The 16,913-nt window shown below is 43.5% G+C and overlaps 1 protein-coding gene across 1 annotated transcript in view; it reads right to left on the bottom strand.

Annotated features, from left to right (window-relative positions):
- The window catches only part of PLB1 (phospholipase B1), a 552,393-nt gene that overhangs the window by 265,086 nt on the left and 270,394 nt on the right, over window positions 1-16,913 (bottom strand). The window contains exons 27-29 of the mRNA XM_078647360.1: window positions 13,805-13,900; window positions 4,657-4,728; window positions 1,322-1,420 (exon numbers count right to left, since the gene is read on the bottom strand). Coding sequence (XP_078503486.1) covers window positions 1,322-1,420; window positions 4,657-4,728; window positions 13,805-13,900 — 267 coding nt within the window. The remainder of the gene's footprint in view (window positions 1-1,321; window positions 1,421-4,656; window positions 4,729-13,804; window positions 13,901-16,913) is intronic.

Raw genomic sequence — 16,913 nt, 5'->3', positions numbered from 1 at the left:
AAGGGAAAAATCTACTCCCTCTCGTTTTAGAGATTTTGTATGAGTGCACCCATTTCTTTTCTTTTTGTCTGTTTTGCTCTGGTGATGATAAGAGGGAGGTGTTGTGGTATTCTTATCTTAAGCTGAGCCAAGCTTACCTGTTGTATTCTATAGCTCATGCACCTGTATTATGTTCCACTGTAGAATGAAGCTTTAATAGAATGTTTTGCCTCAAGCTAAAGTCAGTTGTAGCTGGGCTTTGGAGGATGAGGTCTCTAACTTTGAAGATACAATAAAAACCTCTACAACTTTATTACTGCATCCCTGCAGTTCATTTCATCGGCTACACTACACCATGTCCGTGCCAGCTTTCAATATAAGCAATACATTTCTTGCCAGAGTTCATCATATGCAATACATTTCCTGCTCCTAGTCACAACAAAGTATCCTCCCATAAATCTATGTTAGTGTGGGTGTAGACATGAATCAGTCCCTGCTTGTTTAGTTTCTGCCACTTTGGTACTTGTGTGTAGCAACAAATGTCTTGATAAGAACTCAGCATGTTGAGTCATAGGCCCTCTACCCATACAATATGTAGTGCTGAACAAGAGCAATTAACTATAATATTAACCAACGAAACGTTTCAGCCTGGGTTGGGGGCACCTTTTTATACCAAGAAAGGCCACCATTTGATTCTTTTAATATCAAATCACTCCATGGTCTTACAGGAGTATATCCCTTTCTAAGCCAATGCATTCTATAACAAATGGCAAGTGCAGAGGTTTTTATAGGAATCACAATATTGTTGCAAATTCTCTTAATTTAAAAACAATGGCACAGTAAGAAACAGGAGCAATACAACGCAATTCAAGCACATAATGTGAATAATTCCTATTAGAATGCACAATCATCCCTATTGGGTAGCCACCATTTCTCACATTGTAGCTACAATTATGAAGAAACACAACCAACTGTAAATCTGACCCTTCCTTTGCAGACTTAAAAAAAATTAATTAGCATAAGCTAGCGTTTGTAAAATGTCGCCTGCATGGGCTGCTCACTGGCTTGACCTACGGATTGGCTGGAGAGTGATGCTCGCTGGTCAAGAAACATGCATTACAATGCTGTCCTTTCTGACTCTATAGGGCAGCCGCTGACATCACAAATGGATGTTTCCCTACTGTAGATAAACACAATGGTGTCCTCTTCTCTCACTTTCACCAAGCCTCCAAAAGAAGGAACTGATCTAAACCTACTTGAAACAGCTGATATGCCCATGAGTACTGATAGACACACCAATCAAAGCTCCACATTCTGTATAGGATCCATTCATGGCTCTTACCGAGTCAATCTCCTGTGCCACTGTCGTTGTTGTTGGTGGTGTGGGGTAGGTTGGATAAATATAATTGCTGTTATTGAATGTCCTGAGGAAGGGCTGTTCCTATATGAAGAAAAATAAAGTGGAAGTGTAAACGATGGGCACTACAACATTCCGTATTTTAGATGGTCTGAACACAAACAATGGCTACACAAAAGCTTACTAAGCCTACGGAGTGTGTTTATTTGACCCCAAGACCTCACCAGAAACAAGAGAGTTCTAACATGTCCTGATGTGTAGACCTATTGTCAGATATGGATACAAAGAATGTATCCATTGCATTGGTTGCCAAATGAAGAAGACTTAGGGCATAATTACGAGTTTGGGCGTTCTACTGCGGACGGTACAATGCGCCGTCTACGTAAGGACCGCCAAACCCGTGTTGTGACTGCCCGCCAGACTAGAAGTTAAATCCTGGGGTGGTTGGTGCTCCTGAGGAGGTCTGACATCAGCAGTCAGCTAGACTCATAGAAGAGCCTATAATGTAGACCGCCGCAGTACGTGCGCCGACTGCACCTTCCTCCACAGTGTAGCGTATATGCCACACCGTGCAGGAAGGGAGGGTGCTAATCCAGGGGGGGGCACAACATGTGCCCCACACATATACCCTCATGCCGAAATCCTTTGTTGCTATTCAGCCACCCTTTTCATGGCAAGTTTACTGCCATGAAAACGGCGGTGAAATGGCAACTCAGAAAATGTTCAGTGGTGCCGGCTGCTGCACCACCTGCAAATTTCTGCAAGTGAAAGACCGCCTTCCCAGCGGGATCCTTGATATTTGGTCTTGTAGCGATCCAACCGCCGCAGTCAGAATACTGCGGGGGGGGGGTTTGGTACAGTGGCCTGTTTGCAGACAGCAGATATTTTTCATGTTTTGCTCCAAGCTCTTTTAAGGTGATTCCTGAAGTGCCTTAGCGCAGGGAAACAAAGCACATCTGCTCTTGAAACATAAGCAATTTCAGGTTAGCAAATCCAAGAGGGGTTCCCAAGAGATTAGTGTACAATTAACAGAATTGGGGGGGGGGGGTAGAGATATTGTCATTACACTTGGTCTTCCCGTAAACCTGGCTGCCTCTTATACACATATCTGCTTGGTAGCCTTTTGTCCTTCAATGTGTTAGATATTGAAAGCATTCTTATAGGTCCATTCAACAAGTTCCCAAAGGCTATTAAAGGGCTCTTGCCTTAGACACCATTTGGATTAATTGCTGTCATCATCCTTGAGTAATTTGTGCCTTGCCAGTGACTGATAAAGGTCTGAAATCAGTTATGTGCATGTACTCAGTGGTTTCACTAAAGCCCACCCTCCATGCCCAAGACACGCGAAGCACTGTATTACACTTTTAGTATATGTAAAGCATATATATCTGTCCTTGGGACAGTCTCTTAGCCAGGAGGTTATTCGAAAGGTGCACACAGCTCTGGGCTGTCAGGATATGCAATTCCACACAAATCTAGCTGTTTCTGCACCTCAATTCATGTGACTTCATTACATTGAACGTACTACAAGATATAGTCATTTCGTATAAGGCTTGTAGCATCATTGCAAAATGTCAAGTCCCCCTCTCATGTACAAAGTGAAATATGCTTTTAGATCATGGGAGGTTTGCTGCTCTAAAATCTTATGAGATCCAAAGTCTGACAATACCCTCATGTTCTAACCTTCTGATCAGCTCATCCTGCAGGCTCAAAAGATAATTTCATAGTGGAAAGAGCAAAAAGGATGGACAACAATTTAGATCATGCCCCAGAAAAAGGTAATGGTTGACATAAATATTAATTCACTGATTTCTTTTTGCCTTTCAACCTAGGTGTGTTCATGTAGATTAATTAATCACAATGTCTGTTTCAGAGATGTGCAACATACAACACATTCTAGCTTAAAATGACTCTTCTCACAAGACCTGCTGAGGGAAAATTGTAAGGAACAGGGTATTTCAGCACTGGATTTCATCAACACATCCTTACATCAATTAATTGATTTTGAGGTTCCCTGCATGCAATATGTAACGCTCTTCAGAATGTGGCTGCTGGGAAAAATGTTCCTCATTAACAAATTTATTTTGTTGTCCTGGAATTACATTTATCTTATACGAAGAAGCCCTTTAATGGTTATTAATAGCTTAGGACTGACCTATGTCCCACAGTGACTATCTCCATCATGCTACCTAAAAATGGTTGGAGAGATCACATTTTCAGAACTGAAATACAAACTTGTGATGGTGGTGAGCTGGCCCCCACTTTTGGTGGAGACGCAAGATTATGGAACATACTACAGTAAAAGAATGAAACCTTTTTCCCCCTTCAAGGTTCACTGGAATATTTTCATTTATAATCATACAACAAATGCCATTGGGCAATGTAATTACTCAGCGAGGATAGCCCATCAGTCTTTGCAGGAAGGTCAGTTTCAAAATTGTCACTGAAGATGCTGGGAAGTGGACTCTAACCTCTGCAGGCACATGTACAGTTGAGCATGATTACCACAGTGACTCCAGTTGTCTTGAATATTGTGAAATCACCACTGAGACGATAGGAGCACCCTGATTCATCCATTCCGCTCTCTACTACACTAAAGAAATAAACCAATCCATTGACATTTTCCATCAAGAGTCTGCCCCTCTCTGACCCTGGAGCCTGCAGGCCCGCTCTTTTCATCTCGCTCCACCACATGTCTCGGTGGACTTAGGGTGCCCCCAATGGTCCTGATGAAGACCCTTCTGTAAGGCGCTGAATTTCCTACAGTAACCCTGGGTCGAAACGTCAACAGCTCTATGTTTTGTTTTCTGAATGTTAACAACGGTGATAGATTCACCGTGTCACTTCTGACATCCTGTTTTGTAAATAATGTAGCCTTGGTTAAGGCTGGACAGGCCTTTTAATATTTTTGATGTATATACTGTTCACTGCCTTTCCTTTATCCCGTACCCTCACTTCTGCACTTTGCCGCACCATTTCCTCCCACTTCCCCCCTCGGAGCACCTATGTATAACTGTTTTGACAAATGTGCTGTTTTTTCAACATGATTTGAATATATGTTCAATTGATTCAATATTTTCGTCATATATAAGTATTGTTTGGAATTTACTTATTTGGTGATGCTGATATCCATGTAATATTGAGTTTCCACTGGGATCACCCCCTTTTATGTACCGTCTTGAATATTTAGCCACATTCTTGCATATAAAAGGTCTTCTCCTTCATCCCTCCCCCAGGGATGCCGCCTACAGTTGTGTTTCCACTTTACCTGCTATAGTTGTGTTTCCACTTTACCTGCTATAGTTGTGTTTCCACTTTACCTGGCTTGGGCACGTGAGTTCAATAAGTGCATCAAGGCTCTGATTATCTGTCTTCATGCCCAAGGGCTCCAGCTGCATCATTAATCCCCAAAAAAGAACAGCAGAAAGAAAGTGGGAGGTTAACAATATGAATTGAAGGACGGAACACAACGAGGGCTGATTACATTACTTTTGAAGCAGCTCTCTTATTAAGTCAAGTAGACAGGATGCTAAGCTTGCTCGGTCACAGTTACATTGAGGAAGCAACAAGGCTTACTTAACAAAGGTTAAAAGTGGGCTATATGCCATTGAACACAGTGCCCTTGGCCACCGGGACAAGGCAGACCATGTTCCTTATTAGGAGTGTGGTGGTAATGGGAAATAATCTTTTTCCTGCAGTCCAATTTACTGCTAAGTCAAGCCTTTTGTTCTATGAGGTTCATTTGCAGGTGCATGTAATTGGGCATGAGTGTGTAGTCATGATAGGTATGAGAGATGGAAAGGAGTGTAGACATAAGTGAGAAGACAGTACAAGAGATGGTGGATGGAGAAAAGGTTACTGTGGAGAGAATAACACTAACAGAGCAGAGAGTATAAAGAATTAAGAGATTGGTAGAATAGAATCTCAGGAGAGTAGAAATCAATCAAGAAATAGAAGTGACTGGAGAGAGTAGAAATTACTGTGGAGAGGGGCTAAGGCAAGAGGAGAGGTTACTGAGTAGTGAATATTGGACTGGGGAGAGCATAGCAGTTACCAAGGAGATACTTGAATTCAGTGATTTATAGAGTGACATTATGTGAGAAAGATAAGGATGAGGTTTACCTTAGTACTTTGGTGCGTAAAAGAAGATAGATTAGGCAATATGAAAAGATGATGTTGGGAAAGGAATGTCCCCTGCGTGGCGAACAAGAGTGTACGCGTGCCCTGAATACTAGTCTGCATGTGAAATTGGTATCCTGAAATTGTGTTTGGCCCTGCCTCATGCTTATCTAGTGTTTGCCCAAGGCCTTGGTTCAACCCCAGTAATGGGAGGTCCAGATACTGCTCTGTGGCCTGGTGAGTGCACCAAGCGTAGGTTCATAGTGGGCCATGCCTGGGGTAAGTCCCAAAAACTCTTGGTGGCAGCATTCCAAGTTTTTGTGAAACAGTAGTATGACCTGACCTTTCTTTCTGTGTCCCAAGAGGATAGTCTACCGACCATTCTCATGTAAAGTTCTGTTGATTTGTGAACCTCATATCCTGGCGCTGACACATTCTTGGTGTGTGTCCAGTCTGTATATGTGCAGAGGGAGTGTGACACATGTACAGTAGAAGGTTTCTGCGTGAGTCAGAGTACTGGGAACGGTGGGATCCATTTCCAATGGCCACTGACTGGATGGTGGCGATTCAGACACTGAAGTGAAGGAGGATGGAGACAAAGCTACATTTAGAAATGAATGAGGTCGCCTTATTAGCAAATGGCTGCTGATTATCACTTCCTGAACTTTGCCATTTATTAATGGTACGGGTGAGGGGTGGGACAGAAGTTTCTGTTGTTCAAGGTGAGCAAGTTTCTAGACAGGACCTGTCTGTTCATCTGTTCCTGATTGCTGATTCAGGAAGGCTAATGGCATCCAGGTGCAGAGATCTAACATCTCACTGTCTGCTAGATTTGATAATCATGTGTGAAGCCAGCATGATTGCTACCTGCCGTGAGAGCCATCACCTCCCACAAAAGTCTGTGTCTGAGTAACAGCCAGAAAATAACAACTGAAAGAGAGCTACCTCAAACTGGTTGTGACCTTAGACTGAGGATGCACATCTCCAGAAGCCCGCCTGCCGAAGGAAAGGGAAGGAGTGTGCCTGGTCCTGCAGGAGAGGGGAATAACCAGAGAGAGAGCAAGCAACTGCAAGGAAGCCAAGCCAAGCACAACTTGAGTGTGGAATGGGTCCTCTGGTCTCATTAAACAGCTCTCGTTGTTAGCCACATCAAGCATTCTGCACAAAATCAAATATTGAGTGTTCGGCACCCCACTATGACTGAGAGACTGGTGCTGCCGCTGCCAAAGTCAGAGATCAAACACTCCATTATTGCTGAGGTAAGTGTCCTAATGACCCCGGGCCGGAGCCTGGAACTGGCACAGTACTCCACAACGTCCGAGATTCACCTGGAGACTGCACCCGACATTCCTGCATCCCGTCAGCATCTGACCTTCTATTCAAAAGATAAGATAAGCACTGGGTTGGGCAATCTGTTGGCTGTTGAGTCTAAGCTCTGGTCCCCGGAAGCTTTTGGTGACTTGCCCTTGCTACCCTGAGAATCAAGTGCAGAATGGGTGTAGTTGGCAAAGTTTTTGGAGCCATTGTAGGGCAGACCCCAGAACACCAATGGCAAATGCCCTCAATCACCATGGTTGGGGTCTAGTAGAATTTGCCTGCCCGGGGCCCTTAAAACCACATTTAACTGGTTATATAGCTAGGAAAGACCTGACTTATCAATTAACCAATCCCCCATAGGCTAGGCTAGGTACACACAGCAGCTATGCACCAGGATAACCTCACAGGTGATGGTGCCCTTTACAAATACCCATAACCAGCCGTAGCAGGTGCAGGTAAGAGCGTTGAGGCAGTGAGGCCGGGAAGGGGGAGATTTCGACGGACGATGACAAGGAAAAATGAATTATTTATTTCATTTTTTCTCGTTGTCGTCCGTCAAAATCCCCCCTCACCCCGGCACAACCGCCCCACAGCTCTTACCTGCACGGGCCTCGGCTGCCCATAACATAACAAGAGAAAGACGTGATTGGCATGATAGAAGCAAGAGAGGAGCAAGATTAATGAACCAAAGGGACATGACTTAGGATAAATATGGTCCTGGTGGAGGAAACAGAGTTAAAATAGATGGACATGCTTGCAATAAGAGGGTTTGACTGAGGAATGATGAACGGAGAGTTAAGACCATTAATTGTACAACAAAGGGTCATTGTTCAGAAACACAAAATATGGGAACACAAGTGAGGAAAAGGAGGACATCTTTGAGTAGAGATGAGAATGATAGTGAGTAAAGAGTAAATTCATGAGTGAGTAAAGCAAGGGCCCAATCATCCCCTACTGCAAATGACTATTACTCTAGAATGAATACAATTCTCTCTTCTTGTGGTTTTTAACAATAAATTATCTATTCTCAATTTACCATACAAAAGAGAAGGAAGATTATCTTAAGAGCTTATGAACTTGAATTACTTATTTTGGGAGCTTTGTATAGTGCATAGTACATGTCAGGAGTCAGCACACGTTTCAATAAACAATCCGAAGGCTATAGTAGCGAGGGTAAGCAAAGGTCTAACAATAGCAAGTCAAGAGTGTATAATCACTAACCAGGAGGAGGGAACAACAAGGAATTATCTGCAAGGTGTTTGAGAGACAGGTGGGTGTCTACAAGTGTACACATTAAAGAATAACAGTTCTAGGACTTTCTTGTTGGTCTTGTTTGACACCTAAGTGTGCATACACTAAAGTTTTAAGAACAGTAGGACCAGTTTATTAGCTGCTTTGAGATCTTCTTGGAGGCTTCAATGAGGGGTTTGTGCAGATTGTAGGAGGAGTCTAGTTCCATATTCTAGGTGCAATTCCAGATGAAGATTGGGAGATGGTTTTCTATTATATTTAACCTGGGAGGTTTTAAGAGTAGTGTTTCTGGACTGACAGGTAGCACAGCCCCCCAACAGCATGAGTTTAGACACACACAGAAAGAAAGAACAAGGCCAGTCAACCTGTCTATACAAGTAGGCCTCCACTTAAATATTTTTGCTTCTTATGAATTCCTTCCAACGCCATTTGTGAAACATGTCACTATACCGCTGCACTGATCTTAAGCATTTGCAATAATTTTATTAGGAAGAAATATGGAGGAAGGGGCTTTGGGGAAGTAGATTTGGGCCCAAAGCAGAGAAACTCAGAAAGAACCATCCACTTTGTGTTATAAAGGTGTCATGGCCAAATGTGTTCAAGAGGAAGGCTAGAAATTTTTTCCTGAGGTGGTGCAAAAGACTCTGCCTTGAGGTCTTTCCATATATTTGTATTTCATTCAGTGAATTATGTATGAACTGGGGAACAATAAAGTACTGTATGGAGGCAAGCCCTAGGGTCAGTGGCATTAAGTGGGAGAGAGGTTGGGTGAAAATGTAGGGATATTGTAGCAGAGGTACTATTTCAAAAGGGGCAAGTGTTCAGCCATATTTAAAGGTAGTGCTTCTGTAAGAGGTGGAGAGTTTTCAACTGTTTTCTGAATTGTATGAGAGTTGGTGCCATTCAGGTGTTGATGGGGATGACCCTTCCAAATTCTGAGTATGTGAGCAGAGATGCCTGTTTTCAGTTTTTAGGTCTCGTGACCTGCGTTGCCCTGCGCAGCAGGGCACGCGCAGGGCACGCGCAGGTCGCGAGACCTCTAGTAGGTGAAAAACGGGGAATTCAAGCCGACCTAGGAATCGCACACGCTAGTGCATGTACGTTTCCTTTTCAGCTACCCCATTGGCTTTAGCGTGCGTCTTTTAATGAAAGACTGCACTCTATTGGCCAAAGGCATGCGCGTTGCTCTACCCACGGCCTATTGGTGTCTGACGCTTGGTGCGTGTAATAGACACCAATAGGCCGTCACGTGGTTTCAATTATCGTGCCCGACACGGGCGCGATAAGTGAAACCACATAGCTCGCACGCGCGCGAACGTCTGGTTTACAAATGTGGCCTCAAGGAGAAAGACTGCGCATTCATGTGTCAAACTCGGCCACTGAAATCTCCTCATTTCCAGGCACCCTTTCTCTCATAAACTTTCTTTTCTTGCTGAGTGAGTGCTACAGCTAAACACAGAGGCCGCTAACAGAATAAAAGTTATGTTTTTATTGTACACGTACCTAAATGTAATTTATTATTAAAAGTGCTTGTTGGTCTATCATGTGCATATTTTCATATTTGCACACACGCACACATACAGTCCGGCTAGGAGTCCATAAATTGCGTAATAGTAATATCTATCATTCACAGCACTTAGAAGCAGAAGAGGCACACGAAGCGCTATATAAAACAAGTGAAGTGTTATTGTTATTTTCATTATTAGAAATCTTTGCCAGCACAACAAATATGCAGCTCTGCCCTTTTTAGGACACGTTCGTTCAACTAATTACTTTTGTTTAAGTTTACTTTTTATATCAATCACCAAAAGATCTTTAGTTCTTGTTTTGTAGAGCTCAAACATGTCATGGCCGCTTCAGGGAATTTTGCATTACAGTTATGTGAATAGATATACATGCTAATTTAAATAAAGTCTCATAAATGAAAACAGAAACTTCTGGAATCAGATCTTTGGTGTGAGGTCAAGTTAGGTGTCCAATTCAGAGGTTTTGGATAGAGACACAGCAAAATATATGGACCCTAAACTAGCTATCGATTGCCCGTTATGCCACAGGCATGTAGTGCAACTTTGTTGTTTTCCTAAAATATGTTTTTTATCGGACAAGGTTATTAACCTCGTGCCCAAACCCCAGCCTGTAGTACCAAACCCAGCAAATAATAGTCCAAAAGAAATCCCGGGTCAAAACCAGCAGGTAAACACATTTCTCTACCTCTCTACCTAACTCTACCTCTCTCTATCTACCTCTCTCTCTCTCTCTCTCTCTCTCTCTCTCTGTACCTCTCTACACCTCACTACCTCTCTCTACCTCTCTCTCTCTACCTTTCTACCCCTCACTATCTCCCTCTACCCCTCTCTACCTTTCTCTCTACCTCTACTTCTCTACCTCTCTCTCTACCTCTCTCTACCTCTCTACTTCTACATCTCTACACCTCTCACTACCACTCTACCTTTACCTCTCTCCCTCTCTCTACCTCTCTCTCTCTACCTCTCTACCTCTCTCTACCTCTCTACACCTCTCTACCTCTCTATATCTACCTCTCTACCTCTCTCTCTACCTCTCTCCCTCTACCTCTCTCTCTCTCTATACCTCTCCCTGCCTCCCTCTCTATCTCTCTCTCTACCTCTACCTCTCCCTACCTCTCTACACCTCTCTACCTCTCTACCCCTCTACCTCTCTCTATCTACCTATCTCTCTCTCTACCTCTCTCTCTCTCTCTCTCTCTCTCTCTCTCTCTCTCTCTCTCTCTCTCTCTCTACCTCTCTCTTTACCTCTCTCTCTACCTCTTTCCCTACCTGTCTCCCTCTACCTCTCTCCCTCTCTCTACCTCTCTCTCAACCTCTCTACCTCTCTCTCTCAACCTCTCTACCTCTCTCCCTCTACCTCTCTCTCTCTAACTTTCTCTACCTCTCTCTCTACATCTCTCTCTCTCTGTCTACCTCTCTACACCTCTACACCTCTCTACCTCTCTCTATCTACCTCTCTCTGTCTCTCTCTACCTCTCTCCCTCTGCCTCTCTCTCTCTGCCTCTCTCTATCTACCCCTCTCTCTCTACCTCTCTCTCTATCTCTCTACTCCTCTCTACCTCCCTCTACCTCTCTCTCTACCTCTCTACCTATCTCTACCGCTCTCTACCTCTCTCTCTTTACCTCTCCCTCTGCCTCTCTCTCTAGATCTCTCTCTACCTCTCTCTCTCTACCTCTCTCCATCTCCACCTCTCTCTACCTCTCTCTCTCTACCTCGCTCTACCTTCTCTACCTCTCTTCCTCTCTCTACCTCTACTTCTCTACCTCTCTCTACCTCTACCTCTCTCTACTGCTCTCCCTCTACCTCTCTCTACCACTCTACCTCAACCTCTCTCTCTCTACCTCTTTCTCTACCTCTCTCTACCTCTCTATACCTCTCTACCTCTCTACACCTCTCTACCTCTCTCTCTTTCTACCTCTCTCTCTACCTCTCCTTCTCTACCTCTCTCTACCACTCTACCTCAACCTCTCTCTCTACCTCTCTCTATCACTCTACCTCTCTCTCTCTCTCTCTCTCTCTCTCTTTACCTCTCTCTCTACCTCTCTCTCCCCTTCTATATCTCTCTCTCTCTCTCTCTCTCTCTCTCTCTCTCCCTCTCTCTCTCCCTACCCCTCTCTCTCTCTCTACCTCTATCTCTCTACCTTTCTCTACACCTCTCTACCTCTCTACACCTCTCTACCTCTCTCTCTCTCTACCTCTCTCTCTACCTCTCATTCTCTACCTCTCTCTCTACAGGTCAAACTTTAATAATGCGAGACCTACTGCATTGCAAATGCTTGTTTCCTTTTTTCAGTGCTTTGCCTCCAGTCTGGTCATGTCCACTGATGTAGTCTGGTGTTGTTTTCTAGTTAGGGTTATTTGTTTGCTAGATAAGTTATTAAGAGCCTTGATCAGTTGGGGCTGACGATAATCTGGGCTTGCAAGGGCAGTCCGTGTAGATCCTTCAGCCTGGGCGTGATATGATCACATTTCTTCATACCCTTGATGAGGCGTGCAGCTGCATGAAGGATGCCTTTCAAGGGATCTAGGTTGTTATCTGGAAGACCGCTGAGAAAGGCATTGCCTCCATCTGCATGGCGGAAGACTAGGGATTGTACGGTCATTCTGAAGTTTTCATGTGGTAGAAAGGTTGTCACTTTGTTCATCTTGGCTCAGCCCATTGGAGTATTCATCTCTCACTTAATGCTAATGGATGTGTGGGTGTATCTTTCCTCATCCACTTCAGTGCTTTATAAGAACTGCGTGAGGATCTACTTTGCATCTCTATCCCTTTCTTATTGAAATAATTAGACAAAACAGGACTGTATCAGAGGCAAGGGAGTCTTCAATATGATCTGCATTTGTTTCTTGTCTGATTAGAATGTTCTAACACTGCATACACTATTAGCACATCTTTGCATTAACATTGTTTTTTCTCCTTACAGCTAGTATTGCAGGTTGAATAATGGAAATGATGGAAAGGGGGTGGCCAAAAGATTTGTTCTCTCCAGGACAATCAAAGTTTGGCAGAGGCTATTGAGGGATGCTGAGAGGATGGATTCCAGAATACAGCAGCACCGCCCTCTGCGGACTCCCCCTAACTACTACCGCACCACTAAGAGCTTCTCTGAATGCTGCAGCGAGACTCATCACTGGGTCAAAAAAGCACTCCCATATTACCCCTGACTTGAAATCCCTGAATTGGCTGCCTTTTGAAGCCAGAATACATCTGAAAATCGCCTGCATGACACACAAGGCGGTACACCTAAACTCACCCGGCTACCTCGCTCAGAAACTGACAATCTCTGGGGGAATTAGAAACACGAGAGGCACAAACAATCTTCTGCTGAAACCTCGAAGATTCAGGAAGGAAAAAACATACAAGCGCTCCTTCTCAGGATTGGCGCCTAGGATTTGGAACTCACTCCCTCCCGAAACCAGGCTTATCTCTTCCACTACACTCTTTAAAAAAGAAGTAAAAGCTATCCTCATGGCTAAATACACTTGATCTATTATCTCGAACTCTGTTAACACCCTGCACCGATTTGTACTACATGCTTGACCCATTTACTTATTTGTATGAGTTGTCTTATTACTCACGTGATGGGCTTTGCAGCCACCTATCTGTACTGTATGATCTATTGATTTATTGTTTGACTATGTTCCCTCATGTACCCCTCTATGTAAAGCGCTCTGATATCTGTGAAGATCTTGTTCGCGCTATATAAAACTTTGAAAATAAATAAATAAATAAATATTGCAGGTGGGACGGTTGTGTTAGTGATGTGTTGTTCTATTTCAGGTGTGTTGAGTCAAGTATCGAAGGCTCCTTTCATGGATTTGGTGTTGGAATAGTTGGGCAGATGGAAGACTCAGAGACATGTGAGATGGAAGTGTTCGATGAAGGCGGAGATGATAAGGTGGATTTCTCCCATGAAATACCTGTGGACCCTGGGTGGTCAGCAGATCAAATGAAAGCAGTTGTGGAGGCTGAGAGAGGAAAGTTAGAAAAAAGATCAAAAGACTTGAGGGTGATAGCTGCCCAGTCTACATGGCTGTGACGACTTTGAATGACTGTTTGTCCATGTCATGCTTCGTATGCAGTGTATGAGTCGTATGTTGTAAAATGGGAGTCGTATGTTGTAAAAATGGGAGTCGTATGTTGTAAAATGGTAGTATCCTGGAATTGTGTGGAGGAGAATGTGAACCAGGTTTCTGTGATAAAAAGGTGCACCTATAATGTGATGACTGATCGCAGAGAGTTAAAGTGCTCACCATGTTGTTCCATAGCGCCCGGGCACCTAATGCGTGGGTCTTCTCGCTGAAGTGGAAGCAGTCCGGAGAAAAGAACGAGCTGTCCGGTAAACCATTCTGTCAGAAGAGACAAGCACAGTTAGCAGAGAATAACACTGACATACCATGGTAATCTATCTCTCCATCTGTAGTGAACTACTCTTGCTTTCAAGTGAGGGTGGAAATGTCCATTATGAAATTCCAGAATGGAGTTAAAATTGTATAAACTTATTAATTTCCTGAATATAAGACCTCGCCTCTTTTAAATTGTGGTCACATTTGTCTTCACTCCTCAATCTCAAACCTGATGCACAAATGTATTGGCATCCTGAAGAGTTAAGTTAGATTTTTACAACTAGATTAAGATGAAAATGGAAATAATACTGAGCAAAATGACAGACGCAATTAATAAGAAGGCATTTAAAAGTTAGCTACTTACTGTGGGAATCAATCCGTGAGAAACTTTGGGGAAACAGCTACACGTAACGCCTCTTGCTTGGTGCAATAATTTTGATTAATTTTTACCATATGCTGCAGCAACATATCATCACATGCCTACTTCCAGTAACATTAAACTGCTTTAAATGGCAACCCACAAACCATAAAAGGACCCCATAAGCAATGAGGTTGAGTGCAGGATTGTAGGCTAACCCTTGAGTGGTGTTGGATGATGTCACAACAAGGAAGTGGGTGTTCAGGGACTGGCTACCTGGCCACAACTGGTTATCGATCAGCAGCCCATGAAACAATCAAAAAGTGATGGGACGCCACTTGCAATAAGTCTAAGCCCTGGGAGTGTATCCCTTGCTCAATGTGCCACTGGAACCGACCTACACCCGACTGGAGAGCCCATATCAGGGCAAAGTTGGTCTTGGGTTGCTTTTGTTATAGTTCAGAGAGGACCTGGCTTGGCAGATCAGACTAGACTGTTCCTGTTGGAGCAGGGTCATGGCTGATTTGCATAGGGTTGGTCAAATCTGAGGTGGCATGGTGAGCGAAAGAATGATGGGTTGTAATGCTCCCCCAGGCGATTGCCAGCGATTAGACTTAATGCAAGCGTCCTTCCATCACCTTTTGTGTGTTTGATATCAGCCATGATCAGCACAACAAGCCGATCGGCGTCATAAAACATGCATGAAACAGTATATCAATGTAACAATAATCAAACACAACTTAATGATATTGTACATATGCAAATGCACATTTCACCGCATGTTCTTAGGAATTAGTTTTTCTCACCGCACGTAATGAGAACACAAGGGTCCTCACTGGACCGCATTGAAAACTGCCTCCTATTTCTGAGCCCCCTGTTTTTTGACGCCCCAGCCTTTCCTCTGATCCTGGTACTGAAGTGTCGAGACAGTGTTGTGGTTTTGCCCACATGGTGGTAACGATAGATAGGGTGAGCTTAAAATAAGCAGCTATATGTTCTGTCACTGCATCTGCCGGGAATACACACTTTGGGTCATATTTACAAGAGCTTATTGCCACAAGAATGCCACTTTTTGTGCCATTCTTGTGGTGATAAGCCCTTCACCTTATTTACAGGGCGGCGTCAAGCCACTTGACATGGCTTAACACCACCTTCTAAATAAGGCCCCTTTTCACACTGCACTTAGCGTGAAAGGGGCGTGAAATGGGTGCGATGGGCGTTTCACAGCAATACCCATTGATTTTGACGCTGCCTCCTATTTACAAGGGTGGCGTAAATATGGGGCAATGCCAAAAAAGGGGAAAGCCTGGTCTTTACATGGTGAAACAAGGAGAAACTATTAATTTCTCCTCGTTTTGGCTGTTTTTATGTGTGCTGCATCATGCAGTACACATTGAAACAGCAAGTCACCATTAGTGATTGTTCATGGGCAGGAAGGTGTCTCTTCCTGCACATGAACAATCAATAAAAAATAATGAGTTGCAACTTCTATGTGTGCTGCACAAAGCAGCACACACAGAAGTTACAAATTGCAATTACTGATTGTTTATGTACAGGAAGGCACACGTTCCTGCACATGAACAATTATTCCCTGCAACACAGCTTAATTTAGCGCCAGCGCTCAAGCAAACAGAGGGGTGTGCCGCATTCTTGTAAATTCGGCGCATCTCTGCATTTGGAAACAGTTGCAATGTGGTGTTAGCAATCTTGGCTAAATACCGCGCTCCAACACTTTCCTTTCCTTGTAAATATGCCCCTTAATTCCACAAGAAGGAGAATATCAAACAACTGCAATACTTCCCAATTTGTAGTAACTTTTTTACTACAATAGTATCTAGAATCTCAACATTCACTGCTAATTTGTGACGGGGTTACTTCTCACTGCTGCTGTTTTGAGTAACATTTTAACAAGAGATACATTTCTACAGAAGGGGTGCATTGTACGTCTGTTAAAGGCCCAGGGTACTTCATGCCAGTCCCAGCATTAGTCAAAGAAAATCTCCCATAATGGCTGTAGCTTCGCAGGACTAAGATAATGTTGTGAAAGAGTGAAAATCATGTTTGTGCAATAACTGTGAGGTGCCTGGGGTTAGATGCAAATCAGGCAGACATTCCATACCACCAACATAAGCACAACCTTCAGCAGTACTGCTCAGAAGGTCTGGCCCTCAAGTCATTGCTAGAAGTTCCTATCCAGGTAAATAATAATTTGGGATTGCCTTATTATAAGCGCAATATGCCAAAGCTGGTTTGGAAGTAGGCGATGATACCTTAATATATACCATTGTCCTACACTAACTGTTGCAATGAAAGGGAGCACAATGTGAGTAGCATTTGAACAGCCCAATCTATAAAGACTATTGAGTCCCTAAATGTTTTTTGAATTTTTATAATGATTTTATGGAAAACATAAAAAAGATACATTGGCATTTTTTGAAACTGGTACTTGAGTTATTTTAGCTTTTATACACACGGTGGCGCTAGTCGGCTATGTAGAAATTTGAAGATTGATACCTGTGAGTTGATCACTGTGGGCCTTATTCATGAAAACTGTTGCAAAGCTGCATGAAAACTGCGATGCAACAGTTTTCACTGCACCCTCCTTGCGACATGGTTGATGCGTCATATTTACTGTATGACGCATCATGTCGCAAGGAA

Source organism: Lissotriton helveticus, chromosome 6 (genome assembly GCF_964261635.1).
Source record: "Lissotriton helveticus chromosome 6, aLisHel1.1, whole genome shotgun sequence".
Taxonomy (NCBI): Eukaryota; Metazoa; Chordata; class Amphibia; order Caudata; family Salamandridae; genus Lissotriton; species Lissotriton helveticus.
This window is presented reverse-complemented; position numbering and strand designations above follow the sequence as displayed.